The sequence below is a fragment of the Meriones unguiculatus genome, chromosome 4 (genome assembly GCF_030254825.1).
Source record: "Meriones unguiculatus strain TT.TT164.6M chromosome 4, Bangor_MerUng_6.1, whole genome shotgun sequence".
NCBI classification, from domain to species: Eukaryota; Metazoa; Chordata; class Mammalia; order Rodentia; family Muridae; genus Meriones; species Meriones unguiculatus.
In genome coordinates, this window is record NC_083352.1 from 96,930,808 (window position 1) to 96,957,945 (window position 27,138).

A 27,138-nucleotide genomic window follows, 5' to 3' on the forward strand; every position below is an offset into this window, starting at 1 on the left:
AGAAATAATACAAATTTCCAAAAGCAATTAGGCCTCTGATCCAGCTCTGACTCACAGAGAAATTCCATCCTCTGTTCTCTCACTGCTATATCATCCTGGCCACAGTGCCGAAGGCAGGCCTCCCCAGAGGTGTGCAGAGCAGCTGCCTCTGTTTTACACGTGGGGGAACTTAGGCCCAGTAAGCTCACACCTATGCCCTGCCTGAGGCTTCGGCCAGGGCTCCTGGCTCACGTGCAAGGCCCTGGTAACCCTTTGAGGACCACGACTGGGGAAGGAATGAGGACAGCTTAGCCGTGGCCTTCTCACTGCTGAATCAAGGCTTGGTCTAGAGGGAAGGGCCGGGCGTGGCAGGGGACAGCACACTCTGGGAGCCCCTGGTGGGGGAGAGGCCAGCTTTCAGCTCACATCCCCAGGGGAAGGCTTTCCCACTGGGCTCCAGCACTGAGCGCCAGCTCCTTAGTCAGAAAGTGCAAGAGCTCTGGGCAAGGGTTACTTGCAGCTAGCTGTGACGCTCTGAGATGCCACCAGTCACAGTGGGGCTACCTGAGGCTAGCCAGGACGCTCTGGGAATGAAATGACAGCCACAGTGGGGCTAGCTACAAAACAGTTTCCCAGTAAGTCCAAAATGCAGCGTGTAGCAGAGGGGGATGGAGGTCTAGCTCAGTGGGAAGAGCGCTCCTGCTGAGCTTTCTCGGAGCCTGGGCTCAGTGACCGGAGCTGCATAGACTGGGTGCCCTGGCCCACGCTTGGGGGCAGAGGCAGGATGATCGGAAGTACAGTTCACCCCTGCGGTTGACACCAACCCGGGGTACACAAAATCCTGCCTCAAAAAAAAAAAATTCTAGATCTTTCCCAGAAGCCCCTAAACCTGAGTGTTTGGAGCAAGATGGAGGAACCAGGGACTCAGGTTCAAATATCCATAGCAGGAATAACCATACGGTAGGGGCCTGCTTTGCGAGGAAGATTAGGGACCAGGTGAAACCTCACGCATGGCAGCACTTGCTCTGCTGCAGCCCATCTATGACATCACGAAGCCTATCTATGACATACTACAGCACAACCATGACATCACTGAAGCCATCTATGATGTCACTGAAGCCCATCCATGACATCACTATAACTCAACCATGATGTCACTACAACCCATCCATGATGTCACTGTAGCACGACTATGACATCACTGCCACCAACAAATGACGTCACTGCTGCCCATCCATCACTGCAGCTTGTGGTCTCTTCTAGGAAGCCCTAACCTCTATGGGTGAGCAGGGGAAGCTTCTATGCTTTCCTGGAGTAGAAGGAGCAGCCCCACTCCCCAGAGCACCTCAGAGCCTCCTCACCAAGCCCAGGGCCTCAGTCTCCCCTTCTGAGGAATGGGCTGATGCACCCATGCTGGGGGGAGGAAAAGCTCTCTAAGTCAAGTGTCCCACCCAGCACCCTGGCAAGTGTCCCAAGGGGAGGCCTGCGCTCCCTCTGAGTGTAAAGAAAGGGCCTGAGGCTCGGCCTCCAGCAAGAGGGGCCCGCCCCCAGCAGCTCAGAGAAACCGCTTCTACCTTCTCGATGACCCTATTGCCTCCAAAGCGGGTGACAAACTCGGCCGGGGAAGCAACGGTGAAGTCCCTGTGCAGCTCCAGCTTCTTGTGCTCACGGCCTCGCTTCACCAGGTGGAGGCCAGACATGCTGGGCCTGCGGGAGGACAGATGGGAGCCATGAGGGGGAAGCTGGGGCCTCCGGGACAGGGCCGGAGCCTGGCGCTGGGAGGAAAAACCAGTGACCAGAGAGTGTGTGCACAAGCTTACACACACCACACACACACACACCATACACACACCCCTACATGCCCCCCCCCACATACACTCCACATACACACCTTATACACATACACCCTACACACACACACACACCACACACCACACAAACACCCCCCCACATACCCCATACACACACCCACACACCCACACACATACCGCACACACACACATACACCCCGCACGCACACACACACACACACACACACACACACCCTGCACACACACACACACACACATACACCCCGCACGCACACACACACACACACACACACACACATACACCCTGCACACACACACACACACACACACACACACACCCTGCACACATACACCCTGCACACACACACACACACACACACACACCCTGCACACACACACCCTGCACACACACACCCTGCACACACACACACTCACGGAGCACAGCAGACTCAAGGCCAGAGAGCGCTGCCCCACGGGCCCTGCTGCTGCCCTGTGGTAACTTTCACTCCACGTGTCCCTGATTTGGGAGCCGACAGCAGCGACAGGCGACCCACAATGAGGAAGGAAACCCCCACACATCTAACACCCGTCACCTTTAGTGTGTGTGGTGGTCATGAACTTTTCATAAAACTCTTCTTTTACTAAAAGCTGAAAGTGATATTTTTTTTTTCGAGACAGGGTTTCTCTGTGTAGCCTTGGGCTGTCCTGGACTCACTCTGTAGACCAGGCTGACCTGGAACCCACAGAGCTCCGCCTGCCTCTGCCTCCTGAGTGCTGGGATCACAGGCGTGCACAGCCAGGCCCGGCTGACCGAAAACAGCTTTAAAAACCTAGTATAGAAGTTGTACTTGCGACTCAGCTTCCAGTCCCGCACACACAAACACACCTTCCTTCCCAGCTGGGGCCTGGAAGAACGGCTGCTGCCGAGAGGGCAGAGGGTCGACCCTGTCACACGGCTAAGAGCACTGGCTGCGTGACTCAGGTTCAGTTCCCAGCGCCCACACAGTGACTGCCAAGCCTGGAGCTGTAACTCCAGCTCCAGGGGACCTGGCGCCCTCTTCTGGCCTCCATGGACACTGCACACACAAGGTGCACAGACAGAAAAATAAAAATAAAAATACATCGAACCTTAAATTTAAAAAGGACTTGTGGGCAGTAGTGGCGCACGCCTGCAATCCCAGCACTCTGGAGGCAGAGGCAGGTGGATCTCTGTGAGTTCAAGGCCAGCCTGATCTACGGAGTGAGTCCAGGACATCCAGGGCTGCACAGAGAAAACCTATCTTGAAAAACAGAAAGACAATAAAAGGAGAAGAAAAGGCACTCCACAGACAGTCAGTGTGGATAACTACCAACTGCTGAGGGCTCAGTAAACTTAGAAGTCTGAAAAAATATATATGACAAGGGAGAGCAAGGTGGCTCCATGGGTAAGGGCGCTTGCTCCCCAGCCTGATGCTCTGAGTTCAATCCCCAGGACCCACACAGTGGAGGGAGAGGACCAACTCCTAAAAACTTGTCCTCTGACCTCCGCAGGGCACCATGGCATGTGCACACACATGCACATATGCACACACATGTACGCACGCACACATATGCACACACGCACAAGCACTGAACGAATAAACACAACTTAAAACTAAACGCATCACAACACCGTGGAGGTCCCTTCCTCGCTCCTTTGTCACCCCATGACAGGAAGTCAGTGCTGACTGGCGTTTCGCAGCTGCAAGCTTCCACACGGCCACACGGACATGCACTGATAAGTGGCTGCTCTTAAGGCCCCCGCACCACGGATGACCCTTTCTTCAGAGCAGGGTCCTAGTTTGGGGCGAGTGTCTGGCTCCCTCTTTCCCGGTGCACGTCCTTGTTTTGCTGGAGCATGTCCGCCGGTAGCTTCCCGTGGTTGGGGAGACATTGTGTAGGACAGCAACGAGCAGCGGTGGCGGCCTCGACCCGCCAGATTCCCCTGGCTTCCGGGTCCCCACCACCAGGAGCCTGAGACTGCGCACCGCTGCTCTTCCTTGGCGTCTCCTGCTTGGGAGATGCCCCCAAGCAGCTTTCTGAGAAAGCTATGGACTATGGACGGGGACGGTACATGTTTGGCAGCTGTTTTTCCTTCTGCCCCATCACTTGCTCTGTGCTGAGCTGCAGGAAGAAAAACCTCCTCCAGGGTTTTGGAAGCCTGTGTTAGCACGTCAGGGCTTCCAAGGGGTTTTGTTTGGCTAGTGGGTTTCAATCTTTGATCCTTTGCCCAGGGGCCTGGGCTTTCCATGTCTGGAAGTTTACATGTTCTTCTGTCCCCTGCATCCAATGGTGTCATGGCACACACACACAGACACACACACACATCTGTTTCAGCTCTTCTCAGTGTCCTGTTTATGGTGCTGGGAATGGAACCCAAGCCTCACATGCTGAAGAACTCTGAGCTACACCCCCAAACCCCACCTTCTCTATCCAGATATTCAACCCTGGGACTCGGTCTTCAGTTGTCTCCTTACCTCTTTTTCCTCCCTATTATATCCTCAAGTTTGGACATTGAAGTCCTGAGGCTAGCCCGCTAGGCTATCCATTTTCTTCTCTCCTCCTCTTCTACTTAGTGGGTGGGTCCCTCAGCCTTCCCTTCTAACCCTCCAAGCAGAAAAACGCTTCACCTCGGCCCTTACATTTTCAATGTCCCAGGGTTTGCTTGGGGTATGTGAATGTTCCCTTTCGGTTTTCACAGAGCACACGTGCTCATGTGTGTTCATTTATGTGCAGGGTATGAGTGTACATGCATGTGAGAGCCAGAAGACAGCCTTGGGTGCCATCCTGTGGCATGCCATCCGCCACCTTTGGGATAGAGTCTCTCACTGGCCTGGAGCTCACCCATTAGGCTACGCCGGCTGCGGTCAATTCCACACCTCCTCCTGCCTCCATCTCCCAGCCCTGATGTTTGTCCCCAGGTTGCCATGGTGACTGAGCTGTGTCCCCAATCCAGATCTTCCCTCATGAGAGCCTCCCGGTCTTTGACACACAGTGACCTGCTGTCCCAGTGAGGACAGTAGAAACCCTTGCTTAAAGCCCTCCTCTCCTGAGTGACGTCTGTGGTCTCCAAAGCCATAGTCATTCCGCTGTCCCTTGAAGCACTCAGTCTCCCAGAGCGCACCCTGAATGAAGTCACGCCAGGAGGGTCAGGTGCACCTGCTCCTGAACCAAGAGGAGCAACAAACCGTTCACTGAGCACAATCCACAAAGTTCCCATCTGAAGACTAGCCTAGCCCTGACCTTCCCTAATCGGCTGATGTCGTCCTGCATCAGAAAGTCCGTCTCCTCGCACTCCCAGACACACAAACCTTCCACGTCGTATGACTTGGTGGAAATGTGCCCTAAAGGAACACTCCATTTTGAGGCCCAGAACTATGTGTGGTGTCACTTTAGGCTGGGGATGATCCCTTCCCCAGGCAGGTGGCAAGCCCACCCCTGCAGCCCACCAAGGGGCAGGCAAGGCTGCGGGGATGGCCGTGTTTCAGGACCCTCTCCCAGGCACCAGGCTACTTGGATTCTTTTGTGACGGTGCTGGAGGACAACCAACTTTGGCTCCTGACAGACGACCTTCCCCTTGCGCTGGTGCCAACTGAAGGAGAACGTTCCTAAGCGCTGTGCCTGCGCCCAGCCCTAAGCCCTGACCTTACACAGAAGGACAGGTGAGAGCCGAAACGATCCACGGTGGCTTTGGAAGTGGCAATCAACAACAGAGGTGCCAGCCAAACACCAGACCCAGTCAGCTGCTGGGGCACAAGACCGGGCAGTGCTATCCTGGGAGGAGAGGAAATCAATGTTTTCAAGGACGTCCATTGGCCTGGACCGTCTGGCTGACTTCTTCCCTCTTCACGTAAGAGGCTTGCCATCTGTTCTCAGTAACGAGACAGAGGTTCAGAGAGGCCCACTGACCTCGAGTCACGCAGCTGCCCGCGGCAGGGCTGGGCTGGCACTCCCACTCTATCTCACCTCAGGATTTAGTGCCAAAGTATAAAAGATTGATTAGATACAGAGACGCTGCAATGCCACCTCTGGAGGTAAGAGTCTGGGTGAGAGATCTCAAGCCGCCCCCCTGGCTGGATGTGTGGTAGCGATCGGAGATGTCGCTCAAGTCCGAATAATGCACAGGATGGCCTCAAGCCCCAGCTGAGATCCAGCTGGGAACCCCGAGAAACCTGGAGGAGCCCCACACCCTGCCCCAAGCTTCTGATCCTGAATCAGCTGCCTACCAGCTGCCCCTCAAGGACCCTGTGCCTCCTCTCACAGGATGAAATATTCAGGGGATCTGAGGCGGGGAGTGGTGGTGCACACCTGAAATCCCAGCGCCTGGGAGACAGGAGGATTTTGAGTTCAAGGCCAGCCTGAGCAACAAGGAAAGTCTCAAGAAAATAAATTTGGGATGGGGTCAGCCAAGCCTGATGACCTGAGCCTGAGTCCCTCAACCCACAAAGTGGAAGGAGAGAAGCAAGTCATATAAATCATGCAAGTTGTCCACACATAAACACACACACACACACACACACACATACAGCATATACCATACACACAGCTTATACAGTCACACACACACATCTTACAAACAAGTAGGATAAACTGGGCATGTTGGCACACGCCTTTAATCCCAGCACTTAGGAGGCAGAGGCAGGCGGGTCTCCATTGAAGACAGCCTGTCTACAAAGTCCAGGACTTCCAGGGCTACACAGAAAAACTGTCTTGAAAAAAAAAAACAAAACAAACCAACCAAACAAATAAACCTTTTGGGATTTCTATTTACACTTTAATTGATTTAATTTAATTTAATGCATTTATTAATTTATTTGGGGGTGGCTGACTTGCTTCCATGCATGTGGAGAAAACAGAGGGCGACTTTTGGGAGTCAGTTCTTACCTTCCACTGTGTAGATTCCAGGAATTACCTGCTGAGCTGTCTTGCCTACTAAACCCTTGGGAATTTCTCGGGCCATGCACCCTCCAGTGCCTTCTGGAATGATACCAGGTCAAGGGTGAGTGAACAGGTCCCCTGGGCCACACTCAACCTGCCATGAATGGCTTTAACAGATTTACGTGTTTGAGGATTTGGTGGGAGAGGAAGTCCAAAGAATTTTCTATTGTGACACATAACAAAGTATAGAAACGTCCTGTTTCAGGGTGCTTTAGTGAAACACAGCCAGGCCCATTTAGTTGTGTAGCTATTGCCACAGGGAGCGGCAGTGCGTAGCTGTGAGAGACTATACTGTCACAGAGCTGAAGGTACTTACTATCTGGCCTTTTAGGAAAACAGCACACTGACACTGAGCCAGGCTCACGTGCAGATGCCTGATCACACACCTGTAACCCAGCACTCAGAAGGCAGAGGCAGGGAAACGGGAGTTTAAGGTACCCTTTGGTGTAATGGGGAGTTCAAGGCCAGCCTGGGCTATGTGAAATTCTGTGGTGATGGTGCATGCCTTTAATTCCAGCACTGAGGAGGCAGAGGCAGGAGGATCTCTGTGATTGTGAGGCAGCCTGGACTACAGAGTGAGTTCCAGGACATTCAGGCTACACAAAGAAACCCTGTCTCGAAAAAGAAAAAAAGAAAGAAAGAAAAAAGAAAAGAGAAACTGGAGGTTACAGCATGTCAAGTTAGCATGATACCAAAGCACTCATGCACGCACTGTAAAAGCACCCCACAAGGGAGAGCAAGCATAATGACTGTTTATGGCAATCTCATTAACCTCCTCTGTAATGCACATCCATTCTATCCACCCTGGTCGCCTGGAGAGCCCTAGATCTTAAATTAGGACATCTGTAGGAAACACGTTCCTAGACATGAGGTACAAACATGATAAATATACAAATAAATATGTTTATTAATATAAAGTATTAAATACCTTATTGCTCATTATTATTTTGTTATAAGTAAACAAACATGTAAGTGAATAACTATAATAACAATACTGTAATAAAATTTCCAGCATCTCTACCCTTCTGCTTCTGGGCAACTGTTAAGAAAAATAAGGGTTACTTGAGCAAAAGCAGCATGCTGACAGGCTGTGGTGTGGTAACCATAAGCCGCACTAAATAACTAACATGCAGGTAGCACATACAGAATGGACACTCTGAACAAAAAGATGCTTTGCATTCCTGATGAGATCTCGCAAGACTTCATCACACCCCTCAGGCTGGTCAACAACCTAAAACATACGAATTATGTCTGGAATTCTCAACTCAATATTTTCAGACCACGGTTGATAGAAAGCAAAACCACAAAGAAGGGGAGGCTGTTGAACTGGCCAGACATTTGCCTGCCCCCGAAGCAGAAGCTCCTGGCAGATATAAACACAATCATACCCCTTCTTGTTTGCAGAGGTGAGCCTTCTGCATGGGGTGCATACAGCGGAGCCTTACGGACCAGGTTAATCTACACTAAAAAGTAACACAGAAGGCAGAGACTCGGCTACTAACTGTTGCTGGCAGAGCTGTGCCTTTCTCACAAAGAGGAGACACAACTTGGCTGTCCGCTGCATTTAGTGACTGCTCGCACATCTATTTACAGGAACACTCTGCACCCAGTAAGGGTTGGCAAGTCCTAGCTAGTTGAAACTTCAGGTGTAACAGCCTCTGTCCCACTACCCAGGACTTCTAGCAGAGCCCACAAGTGGTGCCACAGGCTTTCCAGAAACCAGTCAGTGAAGCTGTGTGCCAATAAAACTTTATTTGTACACTCTGACCTTTGACTATTTCATAGTTTTCACATAGTGTTCTTCTCTGTTTTTAACTATTTAAAAACATAATAACCATTGCTCTCAGGCAAGATAAACATGGATAAACTCATAATGTGCCGAGCCAACTTGAAAAAAAGAACAAACACGGGTTACAATACAATATATTCTGTATGGTTCAATTTTATAAATTAAACATCTACACTAAAAACAAGACTTGTCAGGTATCTGCTGTTGATCCCGGTGAAATTATATCTTTGCTCCTCTTTTTGTTTATAATTTTCTGAGTTTGTTCATTTGTTTGTTTGGGGCTTCACGTGTGTGGCCCAAGCTGACCTCAAACTCAATCCTCCTGCCTCAGCAGTGCCAGGATTACAAACATGTGCTACATTCCGGGATAAAGGGCTGAATTCTCAGCAACGAATACCTTTGGTGACTGTTTTAAAGTGCAATAAAATGAAGGGGGAAAGGAAAGGAAACAGTCGAGTACTTGAGGCTAGATGCTCTGCTAATACGCACATGCAGAAATTGATCTTAAATACAAAGCCTGCTCAGGGTGCCTGGGTTCTCCCGAGCCCTCAGCTCCTAAAGTGTTGCCTCATTTTCTCAAGGCCAAAGGGACAAAGACTGAGGGAAGGGTGGCGCGACCCAGGGATCAATCTTGAGGCACCTAAGGGCTGGGCAGCACTCTCCAAACAACGTCACTGGGTGTCCATCTAGGAATGTAGTTTGCGAGGTGGGCTTCTCTCTATAGCGGCCACGCTAAGCTCGCATCTCCTTGTGCAGAAGGGGAAAGGAGGGGTGTTCAGGGGCGGACAGTAGACCTGGACGGGGAGGAGGGCGTAAGTTCGCAAAAGCAGTTATTAAAATCGCGGGCTTACTTACTTTCCTGTGAGCTCAGGGAAACAGACCTTGCATTTGGCAGGGCTCATGATGCCCGGCCCACTGGCCAATCCCAGCCTGCTCCCGTGGGGATGCGCAGTTTGCACCCCCTAATCCCGGGAAGCGAGCCCCGCTCCCACAGCACAGCAGGGTCGCCAGGTCGCCGCCAGAGGCAGAGGCGTCCTCGGGGAGGGGTTCTGGCAGCAGCTTGCGACAGCTGTGGGTCCCGGGACAGCACGCCTCACAGGCCATCCCGAACTGTTCCTTACTCTCAGAAGCTGGAGCCGTGGCCTGCCTGGCCACGCCCAGCCTCAGCCTCAGCCCCGCCCAGGCCACGCCTCCAACTTGTTTTCCAGCCGCCCCTCCCACAGGGCTCCCAGGCTCCACCCATGCCCTGCCACTCTAGCCACGCCCTCCCCGTTTCGCCTAGGCTACGCCTCCTACCCCCCTCTTTCCCCGCCCCTCCGGCTGTTCCAGTTGTCATACTCCTCCTGCCCTGACCTTGAGCTCTCTGGAACACAAGGATGTCTCTCATCTTCCTCCCCAGCGCCCCCACAGAGGTGGCGATTGAGGTTCCACAGCCCCCTGCACTGGACACGCACTGTAGGGATCCGATGAAAACACTAAAACTAAAGAGTGCAGGTCCCAGTTCCCAAGGAGGCGGGGCGATTAGTGGCCCCTAGAGGGGGACCTTGGGCATAGAGCCCAGCAGGTGCCATCGCTCCTTGCCGCTTAAGGTCCTGCTAACCCCGCCCCCGTGAGCTTCCCACAGCACTTCAAAGGCTTTTTAAGTTACATGTATTTGCTTATGGGCAGGGAGTGGACCTCCCTCAGCAAATGAAGAGATCAGGGAAGAATTTGTGGGAGCCGATTCTCGCTTTCCACCCCATGGGTCCTGGGATTTGAACTCGGGCTCTCAGGCTTGGTGTGGCAAGCCTGATGGGCAAGCCTGAAGGCCTGGTGGGGCCGTCTCACTGCCTACCAGGACCCCGACTAAGCGACAACAGAATGGGAGGGGCAGCCCGGACACTCCACTGTCTCAGCTCTACCGCATCACATGAGGGATGCATGGCCAGAGGGACGTGACTCATAGGGACAGGACTATGCCTAAGTACAATCTGAGCAACAACCAAATGACCCTTGCAGTGAACCTTTGGGGGGGAGGGGAGCTGAGGGCATGGCTTAGTGGCAGAGCCCCAATGGCACTTGCACCTTGGGCTCTATGCCCAAGGTCTGCCTCTAAGCCACTAAGCACCCCGCCTCCTTGGGAACTGTGACCCTTGCCCTGTTTACACAAGAATCCAAGGTTAATCCAGGGTGGCACATGCCTGCAGAGGCAGGTGATGTGAGTTCAAGGCTAGCCTGGTCTACAAGTCCAGGACAGCCAAGGCTACCCAGAGAAATCCCGTCTCTGAAAGAAAAAAAAAAAAAAGAATCCGAGGTTAGATGTGTCCTGACCAGACAGTTGAGTAAAATTCTCAATTTGGATTTTCTAGAAGTTTCCCCATGGTTTTAACCTTCCCTCCTCAAAAAAGGAGGAAGGGAAGAAGAAAGGGAGGGAGGGAAAAGGAGAAAAGGAAGGAAGAAACCCTCATTGGAATGATTATTTGGTTTTGTAAGTTTCAAACCAGTGTCCAAAAGCACCCCTTCTCTCACTGACCCAATTAAAAGTAACCACATCAAACAGAGGAAAGGAAGATACCCAAAATAGCCCTCCCTGTTTTGCTCAGCAGCTTACAGAAGAGCCCTACTCCGCAGCTTCCTGGCAGCCAGCTAGGCTTTATCTCCAAACTCCCAACACTCCCTCGGTGCTCTGTGGCTATTCTAACTTGCCGGTTAACAGGAAAGGAAGGCGCCTGCACCTCGCACCCGTGGTGATCGGGGACAGCAGTTTACACAGCCAGACCATGAGAATAGGAGCGGCAAGCCTGACGTGGATTTGCCTGGATCCTTTTTTTTTTTTTTTTTGGCAGGAGAAAGTAAGGCACGGTACACGAGAGAGATTTGATCTCGGCACTGGGCGGGCGGAGTGTCAGCGTGGACGCCGGGTCTAGCTTAGAGGCACTTGACAACTGCATCTTCTTCCTGGAGCCCCAGAACTCTGGCCTAAAATGCAGAAGGGCCAACACATCCCACGGACCTGAGGCTGCACTCCTTCCTCCATGCCACCAGGGTCATCAGAAACACGCTGGACTATGGGTGGGCACCACCCTGGCTAACTTTCCTTCATCTATTTAATATTAAGGAATGAAAGATGGGAAGGAAGGGACATTACCCATCCTGGTGCGCCATTCTGCATACTTTTCTCTATTTCTTCTCCCTCTTCCGGCTTTCCCCCGCCCCCGAGATAGGGTCTTAGGTAGCTGAGGCTGGCCTTGAACTCTTCACCTTTCTGCTTCTGCCTCCCAAGTGCTGGGATTATAGGCATGAGCCATCCTCCCCAAACAGCTGTGCTTTTGAATGAACTAGCTCAAATGGGGCTGTGGCCCCACCTCATTTTTAAGCCTTTCTCTTGGGCTACGAACAGCTAAATTTAACTTTTGGGTATCACAGAGAGAAAATCTTGGTCAGTGACAGAACACAGGCAGACGAACGGGCGCCAGGTTGTCAGTGGCTAGCGGTGGGGTGGACAGTGTCTTGTCCTTACCCTCCAACTATTGTGACTTTGATCGAATCTCCTCTGCGCTCGCTGTCTGATCTATGAAACCGATGTTATAATTTGCTTTCACCAAAAGAAAACCCAGGGGTGGTGCTCTAGCCCGGTCAGTAATGTTCACTCAGCACACAGGAGGCCTGGCTCAGTCTCCAGCACTGTGTGAGCCGAGGATGGAGGGAGGCCTGTGTCTATGAGCCCAGCACTTGGAAGCTGGAAGGGGCACAGTCAGGAGGTCAAGGTCAGCCTTGACCAGCCTGAGTTCAGTCCTCAGGACTCACACGGTAGATGGAGAACTGACTCCAGAAAGTAGTCCTCTGACCTCCACACACAGTTCATGACTCATGTGCGTGAGCACACACACGCACACACACACACACACACACAGCACAACCACACACATACTGCACATATCACACACACAGTAAAACTGAAATCTAAGCATGTGCAGTGCCTACTGTGTGCTGAGGACCACTCCACCAGCAGATGACACATGGCAAAGGGTCTTCTCTTTATACAACCAAATGCCCAGTGTGCATTGGCACTTGGAATGTGTTTTTCAGAAAGGCTGAGTTGTGCTCTCTCTGTCATCACACTAGTGTTTTGGCAGCAGGGAGGGCAGGCCTGCAGGAGAGACAGCTCACCCCCAGGGAAGACAGCTCCCTTTCACAGTGTAACACTCATCACTGCAGCGTTGTCATGATCCTGAGCCTGCCCTGGGCATCTTACACAAGCCCACTGTACACCAAGCAGGAGTCTGTGAGCTGCATTCAGAGACTGTTCTGCCACAGCATGTGATGTGCTCATTGACTCTGTCTCTATGAGTTGTGTGAAGATTTCAGACCTCAAGGACCCACAAAGTCCAGGGAAGGGCCGAAGAGAATCGATGTCCATCAACCTATTCATCCATCCTTCTGTTCCTCTACCCATCCATTCATCCATCCATCTGCCCATTCATCTATCTAGTCACCCATCGGTCTATCTTCCATCCATCTATCCGTATGACCACCCATCATTCCACTCATCTATTCATCTAGCCTTCCATCTAAACACCCATCCATCCATCCATCCATCCATCCATCCATCCCTTCACCCATCCTTCCATCTAAACATGCATCCATCTATCTACCCCTCTATTCTTCTACCCATCCATTCACCCATCCTTCCATCTAAACATGCATCCATCCATCTACCTATCTATTCCTCTACCCATCCATTCATCCATCCTTCCATCTAACCATCCATCCATTCACCCATCTTTCCATCTAAACACCCATCTATCCATCCATTTATCCATCTATTCATTCATCCATCCTTCCATCTAAACATCCATTCCTCCACCCATCCATCCATCCACCCATCCATCCATCCACCCAGTCATCCATCCACCCATCCATCCATCCACCCAGTCATCCATCCATCCACCCATCCATCCATCCACCCAGTCATCCATCCATCTATCCATTCATCCATCCATCCACCCACCCATCCATTCATTCACCCTATTCATTCATCCACCTACTCATCTGTCTCCCCATCTATCTACTGATCCACCAATCATCGATCCATCCATTCACTGATTTCAAGATTTTCCCAAGTATTTAGCATGCCCCCAGATTGCAAACTTTGTCTGTAGAGAGCATGTGTTGCTTGTTTCATCCATGCATTTGGCAAATATTCAAAGCCTACCTACCTTCAGCCAGCTAGGCTATGAGACACTCAGAGTCTCACTTCCCAGCACAGGAGAGGTGACACACAAGGAACCAAATAAGGCCATAAAAAGCAGAACTGAGTATTGTGAAAACACCAAAACAGAGGGGGCAATAAAGAAACTAGGAGCCGGATACTTTAAAGGTGGCTCAGGGACAAGGAGCCCTGGAAGGCAGGACTCATTACAGAATAAAAAGGAAGAAGCCAGTCCTTTCTCTATTGCACCAAGAATTCTAAGATACTGACAGACAGGAGAGCCAAAGTGCACCTGTGCCATTGAAATTGCAAGCCCCAGGCTAGGCATGGTCATCGCACACCTTTAATGCCAGCACTCCAGAGACAGAAGGAGGAAGATCTCTGAGTTCAAGGCCAACTTGGCCTGCAGAGTAAGTTCCAGGACAGCCAGGACTACACAGAGAAACCCAGTCTCAAAAAACAAAAGAAGAAAAGGAGGAGGAGGAAAAAGAGGAGGAAGAGAGTACTAGTCCTCGCTTCAGGACAGCCAGAGGGAACAAAGGAGCCTTCAGTGTAGAAGGAGCAAAGCGCCAAAAGGAGAGGGCTCAGGGAAGGTGAGGGCAGGGTGAATCAGGAGGGGAAGGAGCTTCCACCTGCTGCTGGCCTAGCAGGAAGAAGCCTGGCAGGGAGGTGGCCACTGGGGTGAGCTGGAGACAGAGGGCTTGATCAGAAACCACAAACAGAGACACAGACACACGTCATTTCTGCCACAGTTCTCTCAGAAGGGGAGAGCCCTGGACAGACACCCAGACCTTCTCCCAGCCTTCACTGTCTGTCTTTGAAACGGGAAAAAGCCAGAGATAAACAGCTATACCTCTAGTCTGGATTTCTTTCTACAGAGAGCGTACCTCTAGTCTGGATTTCCTTCTACAAAGAGCGGGTACCTCGGGATTTTAGGAGACTAGCTAGCAGCTGCTGTGGTGTGAGTATATCCCACTTACCCCAAGTTCTCCTGTTGAAGATTTAGACCCCAAATTCATATGCTGAATTCACACCTGGAATTCAGGTGTGGGGCCTTGGGGAATTAGGGTCAGATGAGGTCATGAGGATCTGACCCCCAACCCATGATGGCATTAATGGCTTTATAAGAAGAGGAAGGGCGACCTGAACTGGCCTTGTCTCCCCTTGTGATGCTTTTGTCATGTTAGGATGCTGTATGAGGCCCTCACCAGATAGGGGACAGGGCTCACTCCTGCTCTTGGACATTTTGGAACCAAGTGAACTATTCTTTGGAAGTACTCAGTCTTAAGAATTTTTTTTTATAGTAAAAGAAAACAGACTGAGACAGCAACTTAACAGAAAACAACAAAAAACAAAAACAAAAACCTGACAACAAGAAAGGGACTAGCTGGGTTCTGCTAGCCAGGCTCTTGTTCACCTGTCTTTACTGGTCAAGCTTCATTTCCTCCGAGCTCCAGTTCACAGCACGTGAACTGGGTGGCTGGCTTGCCCACGCCGCTGTTAAATAAAATGTCCAGAGGTGGCTGGTTTAACCTGAGCTCCAGGCTCCAGCAGACCAAACCCAAATGGAATCTCTCATGCTAAGTGTCACATCGTCACATCAGAAATGGGACAATATTCAAGAAATCCATACTAACCAACCAGCTGGGACGGCATGCTAAGGTTTTGTTGTTGTTTTGATACAGGATCTCACTCACTCACTCACTCACTCACTCACTCACTCACTCACTGAGTAGCTAGCCTTGGCTGTCCTGGAACTCACTAGGCAGACCAGGCTGGCCTCCAGCTCACAGAGATCCTCCTGCCTCTGCCTCTCAGTACTGGGATTAAATGTGCGCCAACATGCCCTGCTAGAGGGTATCACATCCCCTAGAACTAGAGTGAGAGACACTTGTGAGCCATAAGCCACTGTGTAGGTTCTGGGAACCAGAGTCAGGCTCCTCTGGAGGAGCAGCCCATGCTCCAGCCCCCCTGTCTTAACCCTCTAACGAAAGTGACCCAGAAACAACCAACCTGCTCTCGTTCATTTCCTGTCTCTGCCTCTGCAGGCCTTTATTTCCGTCCTCCCTCCCTCTTTCTTTGATTTCTTTATCCCCTGTCACTTCGGTTGTTTTTCTTTTTAGTTGCACGTGTGTGCATGTGTGAGTGTGAGAGTATGTACGTGTGTGAATGCCTGTGTGTGGGAGGTATGTGTGGTAATTGTGTGTGAGAGCGTGAGTGTGTGTGTATGTATGGGGGGTCCATGTGTGTGTTTATGAGCGTGTGGATGGGGTGTGCACAGGAGTGCAATGCCTTTGGAAATCAGATTGGTGTGTGGCTCCTGGGGAGCTGGAGTTACAGGCAGTTGTGAGCCACCCACCGTGGGTGCTGGGAAGCAAACTCAGGTCTCGTACAAGAGCAGTACGCACATAACTACTTAGCCATCTCTCCAGCTGGTGTTTCACTTGTTTGCTTGTTTTGAGACAGGGTTTCTCTGTAACCTTGGCTGTCCTGGACTCACTTTGTAGACCAGTCTGGCCTCACAGACATTCGCCTGCCTCTGCCTCCTGAGTGCTGGGGTTCCAGGCATGTGCCACCACTTCTAGCTGGTATTTTAAACAAAGTCTAACTCTGCAACCCAGGCTTAATACTTATGGTAATCCTCCTGCCTCAGCATCTTGAGTGCTGGGAGTACAGGTATTAAAAACCACACCTGTCTCTTTTGTTTTCTCCTCTCTCCCTCTTCCTTTCTTTCTATCTCCTCTCTCTCCCTGTCTTCCTCTCCCTCTCTCTTCCTCTGTCTCTCTACCCCTCTCTTCCTGTCTCTCCCCGCTGTCCCACCCCTGTGTAGCCTATACTATAGGGAGTTCCAGGAGACCATAAAGCCTAGAACAGCTTTGAACTCCTAATTCTTCAGTCAGTTTCTCAAATGCTGGAATCAGAGGCACTCACCCACACCCAGCTCCCTCCATTTTTTAACTGGCTAATTTTTAAGTGCTTTATTTTCTTGCTAAAGACCTTGGAAACATTAATTCATTGAATTTGAATCCTCATGACTTTTGAGAATCTAAAACTCAAGAAATAACTACAACAATGTTATGGTTTTATTAAGCTTGTTGGTTTGGTAAACTAATTCCCATAGTTGTATTCTCCTTGACCAGTGTGCTTAGATTCACACCACTGTGATAAACACTAGCTAGGTGGGATTGTTTGCATTTTATGTAACTAAACTTTTAAATTGGCCAGGTGTAATGGCCCATGCCTGAAAATCCCAGCACTCAGGAGGTCTAGGTAGGAAGATCAGGTCTAGGTAGGAAGGACAGCTTCTGTTATGTAGGAAGGCCACCCTGGGCAACAGGATACCCCTTCAAAAAAATGAAATAAACTAAAAAGATGACTGGAAAGTGGGTCAGTGGAAAATCGCTCACTGCAAAGGCAGCAGGACCTGAGTTTGGATCGCTCCAAGCCAGAGGTGGTAATAGGTGTCTGTCACTCAGCTCTGGGGTTGCAGAGACAGGAGGATGCCAGCCGGTGTACTGAAGCAGAGAGCATCAGGCTCAGAGAGAGACCCTGCCTAAAAATAAGGTGAAGGGCAATGAAATGGCTCCTGAGTTCATAGAGTTGCCCTCTGACCATAGAGTTGCCCTCTCACCTCCACACCTGTACTGGTACATGGGCAAGCTCCCATTATGCACACATGTGCCCACGCACTTGAAAACACACACACACATACACACACACACACACACACACGAACATTAAAAAAGAAAAAGAAGTCACCAACTCGAACCCTGGAGTAGTCACACTTGTTGTAACTCTACAGGTTTGGGTTTGAACAAAGGCCAGAATTTGAGATTCTGCTGTTTACGAATCACTGGGGATTCATTTACCGGGGAAGGGAGGAAGGACTATTTCTTTAGGAAGCAGGAAGAGCAGACTCTCCCTGCAAGCTCCCATGACCCCCTGGGGTCCTTTAACTGGTAACCAGTCATCCACAAGATCATCTTCCCCAGCTGGGCTGAGAGCTCTAGAAAGCCACTTTCCTGGCACGGGGCACTGTGCACCCAGCAGGCGCACAATCAGTGATTCTGAAAGGGGGGAACAGGAAGCAAGGCAGCCAGGCTTTGCCTTCTGCCTGTCAGCCTATTAGACACGTTCACGCTCAACGTGCTCCTCAAGTGTTAGAAGATCGGAAGGAGGAGCCGAGGAAGGGCGGAAATCCCAATGCACATCAGGACACAAATCTCATTCTAAGTTCTCTCCCAACTCCCAATATGAAGAGAAGGTCCATTACCTCATAGTGGGGGCATGGGACTCGGGATCACTTGTGTTCAGCAGTGCCTCCAGGGACAGGGTGCCCAGGCTAGCCCTGCTGCCCTTCCTGGAAGAGTCCTTGACGGAGCCAGCGCTGGGGTCCTCATCAGAGGAGTTGTCATCAAAGGAGCCCAGGATAAAGTTGGTCATCAGCTGCCTCTTGATGTGTGCCTGCTTCTTGTCCTCTCTGGAGGGCGACGTCGCTCGCTGGCCCGGAGGCCTGGCTGGGAAGGACAAACCATTGGCCTCTGGAACCTCTGAGCCTGGGGCCACTGTCCAGTTGGTCTGGAGTTCTGGGGAGGGCCAGGTGTCATTGGAAGACAGTGGGTTCCTCGGAGGCTTCTGGTGTGAGGGTGGCAGGGAATTCCTCTGCTGACTGGCATCCCCGGGACCTCCATAGGAGGCCAGCTCCTCCTGGCCAGGAGTCTCTGACAGAGCGCTGCAGTTGCCAGGTTTTTGCAGTAGCCCCTCAGACCTGCCGGACGCTGGAAAGGACTCTTCGCTTGGAAGGAGGTTCGCTTTTACTTTACTGTTTGTGATCGGCTTAGAGTCGGCCATCTTCCCCCAGATTTTTAACCAGGAAAAAGTCAGGTAGGAGAAAAACAGGCAAGTTAGAAAGAGAAGCAAGACCATTCAGGCAACCTGTCAAGAGAAGAGAGAGAGTTCGTGGTTACGATCCGTGGATTTCTCTCCTAACTCAGCAAGTGGGGCAAAGGTGTGATGGGCAAAGGTGTGATGGGCAAAGGTGTGATGGGCAAAGGTGTGATGGGCAAAGGTGTGATGGGCAAAGGTGTGATGGGCAAAGGTGTGATGGGACTCTCTTCTAATCCCAGCTCTTACTGTGCCCTGGAGCCCAGCACATGGCGCTAACCTCCTAGCTGTGGGCCTACGCTGTGGTTTGAACGTGATCCCCAGGGAAACAGTGCCGGGGAGCTATCAGAAGAAACACGGAGGTCGGGAAGCATTGCTGTCGCAGGGCTGGGTCTCCTGCTTTCTTGCCCATCTGTTTCCACTGCAGTGAGGCACCACAAGGTGCTCAGAAAACACGGGCTTCCCAGCCTCAAACCAGGAGTGAAAGATGGATTCCCGGGGCTGGAGAAATGGTTCAGCAGCTAAGAGTAGAGGCCGTTCTTGAAGGGGACCTGGATTCCTCTCCCAGTACCCTCAGGGCAGCTCACGATTATCTATAATTCCAGTTTCGGGGGATCCTTTGCTCTCCTCTGCACTCAGAATGCACCAGGCATACATGTGGTACACACACATACATGCAGGCAAGACGCTCATACAAATAAAATGAAAGTAAATAAGTCAGGGGAAAGACGTCAGGCCTCAACCCTACCCCCAAAACACTGCAGGCAAGTAAGGATTCTGAGAGAAGGAGCAACAGTCTTCCTGAAAGAAGAACATACCAACTAGGTATCCCACACCAAGTGGTCAGCTCCAAAAACGCACACAAGTGACGTTAGGTAGACTGAGGAAGTTGCACTTATGTATTTAGGCGTATGTATGTATGTATGTTTGTATGTATGTATGTGCATGTAACAGCAACTAATAAAAAAGAGGTCATGAACTGGAAAGACATCAAGAAGGGATGTATGGAAAGGTTTGGAGGGAGGAGAGAGAACAAAAAAATGATAAAATTATAGTCTTAACAAATAAAAGAAACACAAAATAAAAACAAATCTTTTTAAGGCAAAGTTAAATAAAGAACTCTTTTTTAAAGACATATCTGTTCTTTATAAATTACACTCTCAAATATTTTATGATCACACACCAACACTGCTGGGAACCAAAGCTATTTCCTGAAGTCAAAGCCAAAGCTATTTAGCAGAGACAAAGCTATTTACTAAAGCCAAAGCCAAATAGTGAGCAAACGTCATTTAGTGGAGACCTAAAGCCAATTAGTGAAAGCGTTACCTAGGACCCTAAGTCATGGATGATAGATTTGTGAGGACATCTGTCTGTTAGTTTTAGAGCATCCGTGAGATATCTTAAGAAAACATCCTTACAGTATCTTGAAGGTGTCATATTCAAGCCATGAAAGCACTCTTGCTATCTCCTCCAGCAGTAAATTAGCCTTCCCCCTTTCCTGCCTTCTCCCTATATAAGTTGGGTAAAAATATCTAATAAAGGAGGCTTTGATTGGACAAACAGACTTGGCCTCTTTCTTCGCGTCTCTGTCCCATACCATTCTTTTCAGCCCCCTTTTAGGACCCTGTTGAATTCCCGCTGGACGGGACACAACACACGGTCACCATAAGCACACATGAGAAAGAACTAAATAAGGTAATGCACTGTAAAAGAACTTTGTTCTAGAAGCATGATTTATTACGTCAAAAATGTGGAAACAACTCAAGGGTTCCTTAAGGCCCAGCCCAGCATGGTGGCACGTGCCTTTAATCCCAACACTCAGGAGGCAGAGGCAGGTGGATCCCTGTGAGTTCCAGGCCAGCCTGGAATACGTATGGAGACTCTGTCTCAAAATACAAAGCCAAATATCTTTTAACTGGTAAGATGTGGCAGATACACACGGTGGAACATTATTCAGCCATAAGAAGGACATGGATGAATCTGAAAACCTTGTGCCAATGACATGAAAAAACCACAGGTTATAATTCTGCTTCTTCCAAATGTCCACACTAGGCCAATCCGTACAGACAGAAAGAGGAGTGGTTACTGAGAGACAGGGGGTTGGGGGTCTCGGCTAAAAGACATGCCATCTCTGTGGGGGATGAAAATGTTCTGGTGCTGATTGTGATAACATCACAATATTCTGAGCATACTAACCGCATTGGCTTGTTCTAATTTCTCTTAGGATGTAATTATTTCATGTATGTGAGAATTTTGCCTGCGTGTATGTATGTACGTATGTACACATGTGTGTCTGGTGCCCTCGGAGGTCAAATGAGAGCATCAGATCTCCTGGAGTTAGGCATGGCTGTGAGCCACCATGTGGGTACTGGGAACCAAACCTGTGTCCTGTGCAAGAGCAGCAGGTGCTCTTAACCACTGAGCCAGCCCTCCAGCCCCTGCTAATTTGTTCTTTACATGAGTGGATTATATTCTATGTGAATTACTCGCATGTCATATAAATGACTTGTGTGCTATGTAAATGATTTGTATGCTATATAAATGGCGTGTGCGCTGTGTAAACGGCTTGTATGCTGTGTAAATGATTTGTATGTTATGTAAATGACTTTAACTACATTGTTAGCCCCCTGCACCCACAAGCTTCTCTGCAGTTTCAGCTAACCATGCTAAAAACATTTGGAAGAAATTGGATCTGCATTGCACACTGACTTCTCGGTCATTGTTTTCTAAACAATGCAGCCTAACGGCTCTCTATATAGCATGTACACCACATCAGGGGCTATAAACCACCCAGAGAAGAGCATGCGTGGACTGTGTGTCCACATCAGGCAGGCACACTACTGTATGGAGGGATTTTGGTATCTGTGGAGGGTCCTGGGGTCCCCCGCAGAGTCAGGGTACTATAAATCACACAGGATAGTAGGTATTGCTGCTGTGATAGCTTCCTTTTCCTCCTCATAGTGTCACTGCTATCCTCACACCCTGGAGGAGGGACTGAACCCTGACCCAGGTGTTCACAACTAGAATGGTCACTTAAAAAAATTGGGGTGGGGTGGGGAGATGGCTCCCAAAGGTCCTGAGTTCAATCCCAGAAACCACATGGGGGCTCATTAACCATCTATAATAAGATTTTGTGCCCTCTTCTGGCATGCAGGCACACATGCAGGCAGAACACTGTATGGGGGGGGGTCGGGGAGAAACAGCCAGGTTTGGTGGCACACACCTTTAATCCCAGCAGAGGCCAAGACAAGCCGATGGCTGTGAGTTCAAAGCCAGCCAGGTCTAAAAGAGTGAGTCCAGGACAGCCAAAGCTACATAGAGAAACCATGTCTTGAGAAAAAAACAAAATAGGTAAGTAGGTAGACAGACGGATAGATAGATAGATAGATAGATAGATAGATAGATAGATAGATAGATAGATAGATAAAACAAAATCCCTTGGGCTTTAGGGTACTTTAGCCCCTTTAGGGCTTTAGTGCATATGCAGGCTGAGCAAGTGTGTGTGGGGTGAGTGAATTCTGATGATCCATAGCTCTTCCTCTCACAGCTCTGCCCTCTGATGAGCAGATAATTCCTGTCTGAAGGAAATAGCCTAGAAAATATGGGATTTACAGCCTGGAAGATGACTCAGCAAGTAAACACGCTAAGTAAGCCTGAAGATCTGTGTTCAGCGCCTGGGACCCATGTGAAGGGCTGGATATGTGGATCCCAGCACACCTACCGTGAGTGAGACTGAAGGCAGACAGGAGAGCCACTCAGAAACACATAGGTGCAGCAGCCCAGGGTAAGAAATAAGAGAGACGCTGCCTCAGAAAACAACAGAAAGATGCGAAGAACGAGCCCCCAGGAAAGTTGTCCTCTGACCCCCATAAACTCACCTTGCACACACATGAGTACACACACGTGCACACAGATGATTAAATCTTTTAAAAACGGTGACCTGAACATGTTTCGACATCTTTGAAGCAAAGCATGCTGCTGAGGCTGTAGCTGAGAGGCAGGGTGCTTGCCTGGCACAGGCAAGGCCTTGGGATAACCCAAGCACATGCAAAGCCGATGAAGCAGTGCTGTCGGGGTTCTGTCAGAAACACTACCAAGTCAGGACGCACGGCTCAGGCAGATCCCCGTAGTATCTAACTGGCATCTTCTTTGGTTCCTTCGTGATTTCAACACGATGTTCTTTAGGGAAAGGGGAAGAGTTGTCAAGTTTTCCTGGAGATGTTGGAGCCATGTGAAGCCCTCATGACCGCTTGGCAGCCGGCTCCCTAAACTGCTGGCAAGGCTCTGGTTCTGGGTAAGCCATAGATTGAGGTTTTATTTTCCTTTAAGGTCATCAAATTTCTTTTTAAGGAAAAGCAAGTCAAGGGTGACTCAACGTCAGAGTGACATGTCACAATTAGTGGCACAAAACAGAGATCACATGGTCATCTCATGGTCATTTTTTGGTGCCCCCCCCAAAAAAAATTATAATTTCTAACAGCTTTTCCTGATTTAAAAAAAGACAAGGAACCAGGAACAGCAGAACGCCTCAAGATAACAATGATGTGTGCCCCCTCCCCCCATGACCAGAGCCAAAACTGGGACAGCCACTGGAACAGGGGTTCTAGCCAGAGCAAGCGCCTGCACGAAGAGGAGAAGGGAAAACCAGGCTATCCACAGAAGGTATGGCCCTACACAGACAGTCCCAAAGATCCAGGAGTTGGGGGATGACAGACAGAGAGAAACTGAGAACGACTAGAGGCAATAAGTTTAATTTGTAGGACCAAAACAATCACCCTCCCCGAATCCATCAGGTTCCTACACGTGAGCAACGAGCCAGCTGAGATCCAATCGGCAATGACATGAATAAAAATGGAGCCGAGGAAGTCGGGAGATGTGTATACCCAGCACTAGAAACATCACAAGCACGCCACGCTCCCAGGTTGGAAAACCCGCCGCTGCTGAGCTAGCCATGCCACCCAAAGTGGCACAAAGACTGATGCAAAATGACGAGCATGGTAGGCAAAACAATGTTTGAAAGGAGAAAGGGCTGAGGGTGAGGGTCCCTGGGCACTGTGCCTGGCACGCACAGGGCCCGGGGTTCAGTCCCTACCTCTGCGTAAACTCCTGGATGATGGCACAAGTCTAGAATCGCAGCTTGTGGAAGGCAGAGGAAGAAGGGTCAGAAGCTCAGGGCCATCACAGGCTACGTGGATGGAGATTCTGATGACAGCTTGGGCTATACGAAACCCTGTCTCAAACGCTCTTTTTCTCAAGTCAGAAACCATTCCCAGTTTCCGAACTTCCTGCTGTGCCAGGGAGACAGCCCCGTGGCAGGGCTTGCGTGGCACGCACGAGACCCCAGGTTTGATCCCCACTTCCAAACAAAACAAGTACCGGGGAGACAGTGCATGGTGGTGTTCGTGCGAGGGGAAGGGCACAGCAGTGAGATTCAGACAGAGGCCACGTCCGTGGCGAGGCGAAGAAGACTCAGCCCTGCTCGCTGTGCCGGAACGATTTGTTCCTCACGACACAGACCATGAGGCTGGGCCTCCGCCCCACGTGGCATCGCAATGGACTCAAAGCAGGGCAAAGGCCTTGCTTCGGGAAGTCTGGGAAACCCACACCCCTCCACCGTGAGGGTCTGGTAACGGATTCTTGGGTACGGCTCGAAAGATAGGAGCAACAGTTAGAGACCGATAAATTTGGCTTCATCGAATGTTTTAAGGTCTGGGCTGGCGAGACAGCTCAGTGAGTTCCGTTCCCTTAACCCACATGGTGGAAGGAGAGGGCAGACATCTGCTGACGTCGTCTGACCTCCATGCGCACCCCGGTGCACACGCGCGTCGACACACACACACACACACTCTCTCAAATGGCATGTGTAGTGCATGTGGTGACGTGTGCCTGGGTGCATGCTCACTCATGTACACATGTATGTGGAAGCCCGAGGTTGGCATTGCATGACGTCTCCAAGCAGTCTAGCAAACCCAGAGCTTGCTGATTGGCTGCCTAGAGAACCCAGAGTTTGCTAAGATTGACTGTCTGGCCAACTGGCTTGATACTCAAATTCCATCTGCGCTTCCAACTGCTGGAGTTAAGGCAGGAGCCATAGCAACCAAGCTTGTTTATGTGGATGCTGACAAATATTTCACTCGCTGTGCCATCTTCCCTGCCGCAAGGACTGTGAATTTCAGACCAGTCTAAACTATACACTGAGACCCTGTCCCAAAAAGACTTAAAAGATAAAACAAAATAAACCCCCAAACCTTGTAAAAAAAAAAAATCACTGTTTCATTGGAAAATTGGAAAGATAATCCTCAAAATCAGAAAAGCATTTGCAAACCATATTCTGACGAGGATGAGTGTCTAGAATATATAAAGAGCTCCTACAACCAACAACAACAAAAATATACTGCAACTGAAAGTGGGACTTGAGACATTTCACAAAGGAGACATAAAAATGGCCAATGAGCACATCAAAGATACTGGATCTAGTGCTTGGAGAGCTGGCTCAGCAGTTAAGAGCTTTTTCTCTCAGTGTTCCATTATTGTGAGCAGACACCATGAAAATGGCAACTTATAAAAGAAAGCATTAGCCAGGCGGTGGTGACTCAGCACTGAGAGGCAGAGGCAGGCTGATCTCTGTGAGTTCAAGGCCAGCCTGGTCTACAAAGTGTGTCCAGGACAGTCAGGGCTACACACTGAAACCCTGTCTCAAAAACAAAAGCATTTAATTGAAGGCCTGCTTACAGTTTCAGAGGGGTTAGTCCATCATGGCAGGAAGCATGGCAGCAGCGAGGTGGGCATGGCGCTGGAGCAGTAGCTGGGAGCTTTTGGACACCAAGAGAAAGCTAGACTGGGCGTGGATGGGCTTTTGAAACCCCAAAGGCCACTTGCAGTGACACACCTCCTCCAACAAGATCATACTTCCTAATCCCACCTAAGCCATCCAAAACCGGGAATCAAATAGTCAAATATTAGTCTACGGGCGCCATGCCTGTTCAAATCTCCATACCGCTCTTGCAAGGAACCCGAGTTCAGGTCCAGCACCCATCTCAGGAAAATCACAACTGCCTGAAACTCCTGCTCCAGAAGATCCACTGCCCCCTTCTGGCCACCATAAGCTCTGCACACACACACACACACACACACACACACACACACACTCACACACACCAAATATAACCACAGCAGGTGCTAGAGAGAGAGCTCAGAGGTTAGAAGTCCTGGTGGTTCTTCCCAGCATGAATATGGCTGCTCATACCATCTATAACTCCAATTCCAGTGGATCCAACACCCTTTTCTGGCCTGTGAAAGCACCAGGCACTCACATGGTGTATAAACACACATGCAGACGAAGTACCCACACACTTTTTAAAAAGTAATAAAAAGAAATAATTTAAAAGCAAAACAACAACAACAACAACAAAAAAAAAGCGAAACAACAATGACACGTACAGTAGGATGGTCATAACGGAGACAGATAGGGACAGAAAGACAAAGAACACACAGGAGCTCATACGATAGTTTTGACGGGTGCTCCCTGCACGTCCAGTGTGGTGCTCCTCAGAATATGTGGAAGCTTTAGGAGGCGGGGCCCAGGGGGAGTCATTGGGTCCCCAGGGCATGGCCTCAAAAGCCAGCACTTTCCTGGCTGAGATGAGCCTTGTGGACCTTCGCATGCTCATGCTGTCCGGCCACGGTGCTCTGCCTTGTCCGGGGGCCTACCGTGGGCTGGGAATGTGGCCCAGGGACCGAGCAGGAGGCCCCACGCTATATCCCTACCCTAAAATGGCAGAAAAATATTAATGGCCCAAGCGGAGGGGACATTGATGTTGAACTGGAACCTCCAATACGTCAAGGCAAAACAAACCTTTTCTTTTCTCACCGACCTCAGTTCTTTATAGCAATGGAAAGCTAACAGGGGCAAAACAAAAACCAAAAAGGCAAGCGTGGGTGAGAGTGCACTGCCCGCTGCTGCTGGGAATTTAACATGAAGCCAGTGCTGAGGAGGGCAGTGTGGAGCGGGTCCTCAGAAGGACTCAGTGTGCAAGGAATGAGGCACATGCAGAGACAGGCGGAGCTCTGTTAGCTCGAGGCCAGCCTGCTCCGGGCAGCTAAGATGGCATGAGAGACCCCGTAGAACAGAACAGAAACAAAAAGAGAACACAGTACTGAGCGCTAGGCATGGAGGTGCAAGCCCACCTCCAGTCAAGGAGAGGTGGAGGCAAGAGGACGAGGAGTTCAAGGTTATTCTCAGCCACAGTGAGCTGGAGGCTAGCTCACTAGGGACTCTTGTCTCAAATACATAAATAAGTGGGTAAGCCCCCCAAACTACCATGAGATCCAGCGATCCCACTAAACTCGATCTCAGGAAGAACTAGATCCAGGCTTCTTCCTGATGCTGAGCTCACCTCCACCCCAGTCCCCGGGGGTCTGAATCGAGGTGCCATCGACATCTAGGGCTAGGGAATTTTGAGTGGGGCGTTTCGCACAGGCCTGCCCTGGGCCTTACAGTGCACAGCCCTGCTCTGCCCAACAGGTGA

General features: G+C 50.3%; 1 protein-coding gene across 5 annotated transcripts in view; it reads right to left on the reverse strand.

The window, feature by feature from the left end:
* Acacb (acetyl-CoA carboxylase beta) overlaps positions 1-27,138 on the reverse strand; it is a 104,597-nt gene that overhangs the window by 66,376 nt on the left and 11,083 nt on the right. For 2 of the 5 annotated variants that reach the window (XM_060382580.1, XM_060382583.1), the window contains exons 1-3: positions 22,489-22,829; positions 18,000-18,661; positions 1,554-1,686 (exon numbers count right to left, since the gene is read on the reverse strand). In XM_060382580.1, the coding sequence (XP_060238563.1) occupies positions 1,554-1,686; positions 18,000-18,652 (786 nt within the window). In that variant the 5' untranslated portion in view covers positions 18,653-18,661; positions 22,489-22,829. Of the gene's footprint in view, positions 1-1,553; positions 1,687-9,390; positions 10,463-17,999; positions 18,662-22,488; positions 22,830-27,138 lie in introns of those variants that run through there. The other 3 variants (XM_021634699.2, XM_060382581.1, XM_060382582.1) reach the window with 2 other exon arrangements.